The 12,832-nt window shown below is 40.1% G+C and overlaps 1 protein-coding gene across 1 annotated transcript; it reads right to left on the bottom strand.

The window, feature by feature from the left end:
• Positions 1-5,594: 5,594 nt before the first annotated feature.
• On the bottom strand, positions 5,595-6,557 carry LOC113758063. Its single transcript, XM_027301095.1, has 2 exons — positions 6,306-6,557; positions 5,595-6,230 (listed from the first exon to the last, which is right to left on the bottom strand). The coding sequence occupies exons 1-2, from the start codon at positions 6,555-6,557 to the stop codon at positions 5,595-5,597; spliced, it is 888 nt and encodes a 295-aa protein (XP_027156896.1).
• Between the last annotated feature and the right edge of the window lie 6,275 nt (positions 6,558-12,832).

The raw sequence follows: 12,832 nt of genomic DNA, 5'->3' as shown, positions 1-12,832 counted from the left end.
ATGCAAATTTTGATAAATTTTATTAGCTTAATAAATGAGAAAAAATAAAATTTTCATCTAAACCGCAAATGTCTCATAACTAAGCATAAAAACAAGTTTAATGACATTTCTAAACATAATAGAGTGTAAAAACAACAAGAAATCATGACTAGTATGCATGTCCCAAAAGATGTCAGAAAACCTTAGGAAATTGAAATTTGAAAGTTTTAGAATACCAAATAAAGTTGAGAAATTTTACCTCAAATGTGTAGAGGGATGTTAGAGGATGCTAAAGATGCCAAATACAAGAAAAAAAACCGAAATTCGACCCCAAAATGGCGATTTTCAGTTCACCCACTCTTCCATTTTTGAAGATTAAAACCCTTTAAATTGTGTTTTTGATGCAAAATCTTTGAGGGTTAATGATCACAAGAGGTTGAAGAATAATTTTATGGTGGAAGATTTGAAAATTATCGAGTGATATTGAGAATTGACGAATAGAGTTTAGGGTTTTGGAGTGGCGGTTGAAAAAGGAAGGAGAAGATGTTTGAAAATAGAAGGTTTGGCTCATTTTTTTTAAGAACAGAACGGATCCGAGGTCGGATCCTATTGAGAGGTCTCGGATCTTTTGACCTCCGATCCAACCCTTCAAAAGTTCAGCTGAGGTCTCAAATCTGAGACCAATTTCTCGGATCAGAGCTCAGATCCGTTGATTTCTGCAACAGTTGTAGAAACTGCAATTTTTCTCAATTCTAATAGTTACTTTCTACAATTTCCAAACTACACTCAGGATGAAAATTTTCACACTTTCACCACCACATGCAAGTGTAATGTATCCTAAACATCCAATCCAATCCTTTAAAATGAATCAAACACGCCTAGATTGCAAATCAAAGGTTGAGGTTTTTGGATCATTTTTGCACTTTAACACTAGAAATGCACTTTTTGACACTAAATGCAACTCAAAGGAATATATGAACACATATAAACATGTTTACACCAGAACACGTTTGAAAAGCATGAAAATGCATCTTTTGACGTAATAATGAGAAATTTAAGTACTTAAGATCTGAAACCATGATTAAACCTCTCTTTTTCAACTTTAACTCTTCAAGTCAACTTCAAGGATGATCCTTCAAGATCGACGGACTCTACAAAACCAATGAAATACACTAAATCAAAAATCAAACCAAACAATGAAAAACACACTAAAAGCAAATTAAAACTAAAGGAAACATTGAGTTACCTCCCAACAAGCGCTTTGTTAAAGTCATTGAATTCAACTTTTACCATTCATTTTCAATGATTAGATAAGTCTCCGAAGGAATAGACTACTCCTTTAGGAACCCTCTCTCCGACCAAATAAAGTTTCTATTTTTGACAATTCACTTTGAATATGGTCCATTTTCACCTTTAATCTCTACCGCTCCATAGGGAAATATTTGAACTACTTCAAATGGACCGGACCATCGAGATTTGAGTTTGCCCAGAAATAATTTAAACCGTGAATTATATAATAACACCTTTTAACCTTCCTCAAAATGCTTAGAGGATATGCTTGTCATGCCAAAATTTCACTTTTTCCTTGTAAATCTTGGCATTTTCATATGAAATTAAGCGCAACTCTTCCAATTCACTAAGATCGAGCAATCTCTTTTCACCTGTAAGGTTAAAATCAAATTTAATTATTTTAATGGCTCAATAAACTTTATGCTCTATTTCTACAGGTAAATGTGTTTTCTATAAACGAGTTTATATGGAGTCATTCCTATCGGCATTTTAAATGCCATCCTATACACCCACAAGGCATCATCTAATTCCCTTGACCGATCTTTTCTTGATTTGTTCACAATTTTCTCCAAAATGAGATTAATCTCCCGATTCACCAACTCAGCTTGGCCATTAGCTTGAGGATGATGAGGAAGTGATGTTTTGTACCTGCACCCGTATTTAAACAACAAAGTGTCAAATAGTTTATTACAAAAATGCTTACTTTCATCGCTTATAATAGCTTTTGGGACACCAAACTAAATATGTTCCTTTTAAGGAAGTAAAATACAATTTTAGCATCGTTAGTAGGCGAAACAATAGTTTCCACCAATTTAGAAACATAAACAACTGCTAAAAGAATGTACTTATTATTGAGAGAGTTAGGAAATGGTCCCATAAAATTTATACCCCAAGCATCAAATAACTCAACTTTCATATATGTCGTTAAACGTATTTCATTCTTTCTCGAAATATTGCCGGTTTTTTAACATTGATCACAACTCTTGACAAAATTTCTAGCATCTTGGTACATAGTAGGTCAATAAAAATCCGATAGACATACCTTTACTACGGTTTTAGTTGTACTAAAATGTCCTTCCGCCTCAAGGTTATGACAATGCAATAAAATGCTATATACTTCTTTTTTTTTGGACATATTTTCTAATTATACCATCTATACCTCCCAAAAATAATGTTTGGCATCATGTATGAATTTCTTCCCTTGGTAGGAAGTCAAATCACTGAGTATCACTCCACTAACCATGAAATTGACGAAGTCAACATACCAATGTGACTCTTTAATTGCCAATAAGAACTCATCCAAAAATTCTTCTTTAATAGGAATCTGCTCTTTTTTGTGGGATATTCTCGAGTCAGGAAAGATGATCCGTTACAAGATTCTCAGATCCCTTTCTTATTCTTGATATTCAAATCAAATTCCTACAATAATAAAATTCATTTAATTAGTCGAGACTTTGTATCTTTCGTATTCAAAAGATATTTAAGAGCTGCATGATCGATGTAAACAACGACTTTAGATCCTACTAGGTATGATCTAAATTTATCCAATGCAAATATCACTGCAAACAACTCCTTTCTCGTTGTTGCATAATTGATTTGAATCTCATTTAGTATTTCGCTTGTGTAGAAAATAACATGCAACTTCTATCATACTTTTGACCAAGAACGGCTCTCACCACAAAAGCACTAGCATCATATATCAATTCGAAAGGTAAACTCTAATCCGTTGATGCTATGATTGGTGCAGAGGTAAGTTTCTTTTTCAACCTATTGAAAGTAAGTAAACATTCATCATTAAAATAAAAAGAAACACCTTTTGCGAGTAAATCACATAAGGGTTCACCAATCTTGAAAAAATCCTTAATAAACCGCCGATAGAACCCTGCGTGTCCAACAAAGTTATGAATGCCTTTGACATTGATCGGTGGAGGCATCCTCTCAATCACTTTCACCTTTGTTTGAACTATCTCAATACCCTTAGAAGAGATTTTATGACCAAAAACAATGCCCTCGCACACAATAAAATGGCATTTTTTTCAATTCAATGCAAGATTTGTCTCTTCGTATCTCTGCAAAATTAAATATAAATTGTTAAGACAATGATCACAAGTAGAACCCAACACAGAGAAGTCATCCATGAATATTTTCATGATTTTGTCATTAAAATAAAAAAAATGCCATCATGCATTGTTGAAACATGGCAGGGGCACTACATAGTCCAAAAGGCATCCTTCTAAAGGCAAAAGTGCCGTAAAGACAAGTAAACGTGATTTTTTCTTAATTTGCGGGTGCAATAACTATTTGATTGTAACCTGAAAAATCATCCAACAAATAATAAAAGTCATAACCCGCTAATTTTTCTAAAATTTGATCAAGAAAAGGAAGAGGGAAATGATCCTTTCTAGTAGCCGCATTGAGTTTTCTATAATCGATACAAACTCTCCAACCAATGAGGACTCCAGAAGGAATAATTTCATCATTTTTACCATACACTATAGTAATTCTACCCTTTTTAGACACAACATGAATAGGGAAAATCTAAATACTATCGGAGATCAGAAAAATTATACCTGTATCAAATCACTTAAGAATTTCTACGCTTACCATTTCCTTCACGTTAGGATTTAACATCTTTTGAGTTTCAACCACCGGTTTAGCATTTTCTTCCAATAAGATTTGGTGCATGCAAATGGTTGGACTTTTTTTTTTTTGGTGAAACCCCAATGGGGGAGGGTAGCCACCCCTAAATTTTATTTGCGAACGGGAGAGTTACAAGAGTAAAAAACAGAACAAAGACTGGAGTAAGCGAGGACATAGACAATCAAACCCTAAATGGGAACCTCACGAAGCCGAGGTACTCCGTGACGATCCAGAAATGCCTCTCCTCTGGCCCTGAGAGGCAGGGCCGTGTCTGAGATGTAGAACCGCTGCCCTCCCAATTGCAGAGAAGCCAATGCATCCGCCATCGAATTGGCCTCTCGAAAGACATGGTGAAAGGATGCACCCATCCGCTGGACCAAATGTCTGATTTCCCGCAGTACGATACACACCGGCCACTTCGACCCCATATCCAAACAAACTAGTTGAACAAGCGCCTTTGAGTCTGACTCTACCGTCAACGCCCCCACCTCGCGATCTGCACATAACTGGAGACAGTGCAGGAGTGATTGCGCCTCCACTTCCAACACATCTAACGCTCCAAACTCCTTATAATAGGCGAAGCACACCTTCCCACAGTGGTCACGCAGGACCCCTCCCCCAGATGCCCTACCGTGTAGGACACTGGCATCAGTGTTAAGCTTGAGCCACCCCGGTGGTGGCTTTTTCCAAGCAACAAGGGCAATACCTTTATCCCGCCTATAGGGGCCTCCAAACCTTGCCCATGGACAGTCCCGATCACCGGCAAAGGAGGTCCTGGAGAATGCATGAGACTTACCCATCTGATCCAAAAACTCCTCGATCCGGAAGATTACCTGGGCTGGAGTGACCGAAGCTGCTTCAAATCTTGCTGAGTTTCTGCTCTTCCAAATGAACCAGAGAACCAACAAAGGGACCAGGACCCGCACATGTGTTGTTGACACTTTGGAGTGAGAGAAGAACCAACGGGACAACATAGTAGGCACGCTGGGTGCGATAAACGGGAGAAGTCCGAACACTTTGAGCAAGTGGTCCCACACCGCCCTAGCCACAGTGACGTGCAGGAACAAGTGAATGACAGTCTCTTGAGCCTGGCGGCAACAACTACACCTGGAACATAATGTGACCCCCTTACTCTGCAGCACACTGTCAAGAGGGATCCAGTGGCGCACTAGACGCCATGCAAAAAAGGAAACTCGTAAGGGCACAATCGGCCCCCAGAAATAGCGATCAATCCACGATGTATGACGTCTTTGGCGGATGTCCTCCCACGCGGAGGCCACAGAGAAATCACCATTGTATGATGGTACCCAAACCATGGCATCGTCCTATTCAGGGAAGAAAGGAATGCTAGTGATCCGATGCACCACAAAGTCGGGCACCTACTCCTTGAGCCGAGGAACATTCTAGCCATGAGCCCTGTAGAACTCTGCCACCAGGGTATGAGGGGGATTGGCGACCCCTACCACTAGTGCTAGAAGAAGATCACCACACTAGGTATCGTACCAGAAGTCGACTAGTCCCTTTCCTAAGCACCAACGAATCCGCGTCCCCGCAAAATCTCGGACTGCTAACAGTCGTCGCCATGACGCCGGGGGATGATCCACCACAGCGATTGATGGGTGGGAGTTCTTAATGTACTTATTGTGCATATAGCCAGCCCATATCGAGTCATTTCTTCGTAACTGCTACCACGACTTGCAGGCGAAGGCCTTTGCCGAATCAAAAAAGGAGCAAAACCCCAGACCCCCTTCTTGAACCGGAAAGCATAGCTTCTTCCACGTCGCCCAATGCATCCTCTTTGAATCAACACTTGAATCCCAGAGAAAGGAGTTGCAGATCCTGCCTAGGGCCGCCACCACGGTTTTGGGAGGGCAAATTGCCTGAAGCAGATACAGAGGAATCGAGCCGAGCACGTGCCGAATGAGGACGATCTTACCCCCCGTACTCAGAAGTTTAGAACTCCAATGGAATAGGCGTGCCCGTAGCTTATCCAGTAGGGGATCGAAGACTATGGTGCCCATTCTTCCACGGACCAGGGGAACCCCTAGATATTTTACTGGAAAAGATTGTCTATGAAAGCCCAAGGTAGTCTCCACCAACCTAATGCGATCCTCCGACATGCGGGCGGGCGTAAGAAGAGTGCTCTTCCCCGCATTTACCTTCTGCCCGGAATGTTTTTGATATTGAAGGAGAAACTCATGCAGTGCTATCAGGGATGGCTCCGAGCACCGAGTGAAGATGATTGTGTCATCAGCAAAAGCCAGGTAGAGCACCGTGGTACCAGCAGACACAAAACATCTGTCCTTATGGTTAAGTCCAAGCTGTTGGAGACCCCGCCCTAGGAACTCTGCTACAAAAAAAAAGAACGCGGGCGAAAAATGATCCCCCTAACGTACCCCTCTACTAGACTTGAAAAAGCCAGTGGGTTGGCCATTGACCAAAATCAAAAACCATGAGTTGGATAGAGTCCTGAAGAGAAGATCTACAGTGACCTCTGAAAATCCAAAACTCCTAAGCATAAAAAGAAGGAAAGGCCATTCCACTCTGTCATACACTTTCTCCATATCGAGTTTGAGCACCAAATTCGGGTGGGCCAGTTTCCTATCCAACTCCATCACTAGCTCTTGAGCTAGCAAGATATTATCCATAATGCCCCTTCCTGGAACAAACCCCGTTTGCCACGGCGAAATGAGTTTGGGTAGTAGACCCCCCAGTCGATTTGCCAGTATCTTCGATATGATCTTGGAACTCGTGTTACAAAGGCTAATTGGCCTGAAGTCCTTCCACTGGCATGCCCTCTCCGTCTTTGGGATCAGTACCAGTAACGCACTGGAGAAGCCCCTGGGCTGCTGCATTCCCTTAAAAAAAATCCTGCACTGCCCCAAGTAGATCTTCTTTGATAATCTCCTAGCACTGTTGATAGAAAGCCCGCCCCAAACCCTTCTGGCCCCGGAGCGCTACTTGCATCTATAGAGAAAACCACTGCTCGGATCTCCTCCAGATCCGGTAAATGCCGCAACCCCTCGTCCTCTTCCGTCGCAACTCTAGGCAATTCTAGGGGCAGAGTGGGAGGAGGGACAAACCCACTGGATTGGAATAATGCTGAGAAAAATCGTACTGCTGAATCTTGAATGTCGTCCACGTCCTGAATCCAGCCCAGAGCTTCATCTTTAATCCGCGCAACATAGTTGGAGTTTCTCCTCTGTTTGACCACTGAGTAGAAGAAGGAGGAGTTCGCATCCCCCTCCTTGATCCACCGAAGCGCTGCCTTTTGATGCCAGAACTCGCATTCCACTAACAATTCTCTTAGATACATGGCCCTTGCCTCATGTAAACGGGTCTTCGAGGAAACGTCTCCTCTTGAGTCGAATTCCACCTCCTGTTGTTTGTATGTATCCTCTATTGACTGAACTCGAGCAAATATATTCCCGAACTCCTTCTTGTTCCATTTTCTCAGCTAAGTTCGAAGGGACGACAACTTGGAGTAGAAAAGGTGCATCCCGACTCCTGAACCCGACCCTTGCCAAACTGTTTGCCACATGTTTAGATACCTGAAAGAAGTCCGAACTGACGTCTCCGACCCCGCTTTGATCAAGAGTGGCGCATGATCGGACTGATCACGAGGAAAGTGAGAGACTCTTGTGACTGGATATGCCGTTGCCCACCGGGCATTAATGAGAGCCCTGTCCAAAAGCTGCCAAACCGTGCCATTCGTCCAGGTAAAGGGACACCCATCATAGTCAACTGGGGAGAGCCCGTACAAAAACATAGATGAATTGAACTCGTCCATGTTAGTGCCATTAGCTGGACGCCCCCCTCTCCGCTCTTCCGAGGGCGCTATCACATTGAAGTCCCCAGCTATAATCCACGGCACACTCCTTCCCATACTGAAATCCTCCAAGCAGCTCCAGAGGGGCCGTCTCCCCACTCTAGTGCACTTAGCATAGACCGCCGAAACAAAAATAGTCTCGCCTAACTGGAACGTGAGTCTACCATGCATAACCTGATCCTCACCCTCCTAAAAAGAGATCTTGAAAGTCCAACTCCATAAACACCACACCTTGCCGTTTAAGAACTAGGTCCCGTGGTCCAGCTTAAGCCTTCTATGGACCGTGTCTAATTGCTTAACCTCTGACATAGGCTCCAGAAGAAAAACCAAGGAAATCTTATTGTTCATGCAGAGTTTATGTAAATGCTTAATTGAGTCAGAGTGCGAGGCGCCCTGTATATTCCAAACAATGAAATTAATTGGATTTATCATGGGAATGGAGGGGATACTTAGCTTGAGACGAAGCTGACACTTGCGTGCGTTTGCCCTTAGGTCTGCCTATCTTCCACTTGAGGTCCGCACCTTGGTTGTCCTTCGTGTCCTGTTTGGCCTCCTCTCCAGAACTAGAAGGAAGCCCCGCCTTGAGACGACCCCACTTTCCCCTAAGGCGAACCAGAGGGTTGGCGGGCCGTTTGCCTAACTCTCGCCAGGACTCACGCAAGCAATCTAGCCCAAATCCTTCCGAAGAATAAACTAAATCCTCATTAACTTCAAAGATAACAACATTTATAAGATAGCCAATCGACGGCTCTTAAGCACTTCGCGCGTTACTTACAAGGATTAAAGCCATACCACACAAATACATACATACAAGCCAGATACCAGACTTAGGGTTACACTTTTCCAGCTTCAAGTGGCAATCCAAAATGAAAGATACAATGCTTAACTTGGAATTCATTACAAACCGAAATTTAAATTCAAGTTGTTCAATTACATTCATAGGAAATATAAGCAACTCAAATTCTTTCCAACTTCACAACCTGTAAGGAAAACAAACGAACGTGGGGTGAGCTAAAACTCAGTGGTACCCCAAAACATGCAATCAAATAAACAAATAGCAAGTATTGATTTCGATTAACGTAAACAAATAGGAAAGCGAATAACAGCACAAGGTAGGATACTGGGCTCTCAGGAGCCATTTTCCTCGCTTGATCACCATTCATCGTAGTTGACCCTCCGTCAACTCTCACTACTTATAGTCCATGTAGATCCTCTCATTTTTACTCCTAACCCGTCACCGTACATACCCCTGTCCCGGGCCCGAACACCGACTAAGGAAGCAGTATACTCGAGATATACCCTTAGAAAATTAGGAGTAGTATACTTGAGTATACCCTCAGGAAATTGGTCGAGGGATTCACCCAGCGACATTTCCGTAGTTGGATTCAGGAGTCGAGAGATTCACCCAACGACGCAACTACATTTTGATTCACGGATTCATGAGAAAAATGTTTCACGCAAGTCACCACTCGAACGGCTAGTGCGATAATGTACACACTGCTCACTTCGATGGATCTAAACTAGTTTTGCAATTTATCACATATTGAGTCAAGAAAGCACTTTAACCAAGTAAGCATAGAACAAGCAGGGACACTCACCAAGAGTGATGTTCAGATATCAAGTTGGGAGTCGGAATCAGCGTCCTCGCTAAATCCTAAAAAACCAAATTTTGAAACTATAAGTTCTCTATTCAATTTTTAAGCTTGTACGTATTGTGGATTATCTAGTATTTTACTAGTTAACCTTCTCAAAGTAATTTCAAAAATCTACTTGGGTTGAAGCTTGACAAAAGTAGTAAAAATGTTTCTTATAGTTTTCCTTGAGATACTTTTCCTTATAAAAGGGTAACTAGTATTATTTTCTTGAAATAAGTCGACAAACCACTTAATATCAGAGCTAGAAAGATACTTTGAAAGATTTCTTTAAAGTTATGGTTCATGCAAAATTTGTCATTAAAACTATTTTACATAAACTAAAGTTTCTTGCCGAGCAAGTTTCTATGTTTTTAACTAAAGTTATTAAAAACTCGTATTTTGGAACTTTTCCTATAGTCAACTAGCCAAGAACAATTCTTAGAGAAAAGAAAGGAAGTAAAACAAAGCCTAGGGTTTTAGAGCTAGAAAAGTCATTTTTTTTATATAAATAGTGTGGCTAGTTTAGCTAAAGGAAGTAAAATAAAATGTTGAGTTGACAAAGTTTAGGGCAAAATCCCTACACAAAATTTTTGGCGTTAACAGACAATACTAAGTGTTCTTGCTCCATACTAGCACGAAGATATATTTAAATAGCTTAATTGAAACTTTCTCAAATCTAAGAACTAAACGGATTTCTTATTCCGATTCACAACGCATTATCTCGTAACTTTTGCCACTTCGAATTCACATTATAGCTCAGGTTTGCCACCACATCAAAATCACATTTCAATAGCAAGTCACTAGGGTTTCGTCAATCATTAGCCCTAGTTTTCGATAGATTCATTTCTGATCAAGAATAAAATAAATGACCAAGGTTTCGTCAATCATTAGCACTTGGTTTTGGCAAGCTCATATCATATCTTAACTAAATCAAAATAAATGTAATGCCTCCAAGCAGTTCCAGCAATTAAATTTCATCACAACATTACAATCATAATAAAATCAAGTTGTCGCTCCAAAATGCACAGGTAAGACCCTCTTAATATAGTTTAAAGTGAAATCAATGAACATAAGATATTTTACAACTCAAAACAGCATTTTTAGGACTAAACTTCGCCACAAGAAATCTGGAAAATTCCTTTACTACTTCTATCAACTCGCTTGAAAATTTTTCAGGTCTATACTTCAACATTCTTAGTTCAAACTTCCATCATATCAAATGATTCATAGTTAAACGACTTATGCAGCTTAAAACACATATTTCTGATGCATATCAAAACCATGACACTCTAAGGAAAATCCAGAAACAGGTTAAAGTTCCAAAAAGAAAACAAACTGAAATTTCTGCTCAAGCCTCTCGGCTATCAAGAATTTTTCCAGTACTTAGGTGTTTATAAATCCAACTTTTCCTCGGTTAAAACATGGTTTTAGGTTCTCAAATTTTCCATGCATCAACTCATCCAACCAATTAACATTTCCAGTTCAGAATCGAGTTCAAACAACAGTCATAAACCTCAAAATTTCCAGGTTCAAACCTTGCGGCAGTTCACAAAATTTTCCAGCAATAAGATGTTCTTAATCCAGCTTTTTCCTCGGCTAAAACAAAGTGTTAAGGCTCCAATTCAACATGCCATCACTTAGCTAGTTAATTAACATATCTAGCACGGAAATTAAGTTCGATTAACAATAAAAGTCCTCCAAAATTTCCAGAAATTTCTGGCTAGCCTCGGTTGCAGCCGCATGAAAACTGATTGCATTTTGTTTTTATTTTCTGTACTACTCAATTAATTAACTTCATGCAAAGCTCCGTTATCTTGTTATTAACTAGTTAGTTATGGTTATAAGCTCAAAGCAACAAAATTAAACCAAATGGAGCTGCATAAATCAAGACAAACTCTCGGCAGGATCATTTCATCAAAACAGAGTTTATTGTGCTCCTTAATTCATCATCCGAATGCACAAAGTTATCATGCAAGGCTTTAGATAAGTTAATTAGTTAGTGATTAGTTACTTAATCGACATTGCAAGCTCAGATTATCAAGGATTATACAGATTAGTTTAGCATTAATCCAAAACAGTCTCGGCAAGTTCATGGTTCCAGCGCATGGCAGCAAAATTTTCTTTTTCTTCATTCGATGGTTTAAAATCATCATGCAAAGCTGGAACTAACTTATTCATCTTGTCTTAAGTTAGGGAAACACATCTTTAAGTTCAGATTGCCACAGGGAAAGAAAATGAAACAGCATTTTCACCTCAGCTCCTCGGCTGAAACATTTCATTGAAACAGAATTTGTCTAGTGCCTTGATTTCATCAACCGACTGCACAAGCAACACATGCAAGCTCTGATAACTTCATCTACTAGAACTTAACTTAATTTAGCCCAGAAATTACCTCAGATACCAGCTAAGCCTACGCACAAGAAATCTGAAATTTCTTTCTTCCTCTCAACTCTCATGCACAGGTTTGGTTCTGGGTTTGGTAGCTGTGAGGTTGCGGCTGGAACTGATGAGATGCAGCTTGGTTGAAGTTGAAAATGGTCACAGCTAGAAGAGGGAGGGGTGTAGGTCGAATGTTCCCACGCGGTGGTCTCTTGGTTTCTTCCCTCAGCTCGCGGACAGAACAGAAAATTTTCTGCTCAGGGATTTCCTTTCTTCTTGCTCTCGGTTGCAGCAGGTAGCTCTCTCTCCTCTCGGTCGATACTCACGAGGCAATGTGGAGTGGAATGTGGCTTGTGATTGTGGTCCGAGATGAAGTGGTGCTGGGGAGATGGATTTGGTGGTGCTCGGTTGAGTGTTTGTGAGGTTTGAGTGTTGGATTGGAAAAGATTTTCACTGGCCGAATAAAGAGGTTGATCATAATACTGTCGGGGAATGTTTTGGGATTTCATGGTGATTTTGTGATATTGTAAAGGGTAGTTTAGACATTTCACATGGCCCTACTAATCCTTACTTGAGTCCTTGATTTCAACTTAACACCAAAAGTTTAATCCAAAGCAAATCAAACTCCTAATGATACACTAATCTCACAAGGTTCAATTATCGAAATTTTTACGTCCTACACGTATTTAGTATACTTATATTGTTTTTACCTAAAATTTATCGGCTTCGTCCAGTCGTGAGAGTTTTTGATAGTATTTAACGTTATTCACTGGTTAGGATTAATTATTGGACTTCAGGTGATTATTTTAAGATAGTAAAATTAATCCACTCAGGTGATATTAATTTAGCAAAATAAAACTAAGTACTTTAGTATTTTATGTTGAGGTGCTAAAATTTATTCTAACTCTAAAAGTATTAATTTAGTCTAGCAAAATCGAGAAATTTCATGTCTTAGAAAAATTACATTATTCCTTTCATGAAAAGTGTTTTTACGCACTTATTTTGAAACAAGTGAAAATAATACTAGTATATACTAATGAATTAAAAGTGCAAATGAAATATGACATGATATTTGTATTTA

This window comes from Coffea eugenioides, unplaced genomic scaffold (assembly GCF_003713205.1).
Source record: "Coffea eugenioides isolate CCC68of unplaced genomic scaffold, Ceug_1.0 ScVebR1_3593;HRSCAF=4947, whole genome shotgun sequence".
Classification (NCBI taxonomy): Eukaryota; Viridiplantae; Streptophyta; class Magnoliopsida; order Gentianales; family Rubiaceae; genus Coffea; species Coffea eugenioides.
This window is presented reverse-complemented; position numbering and strand designations above follow the sequence as displayed.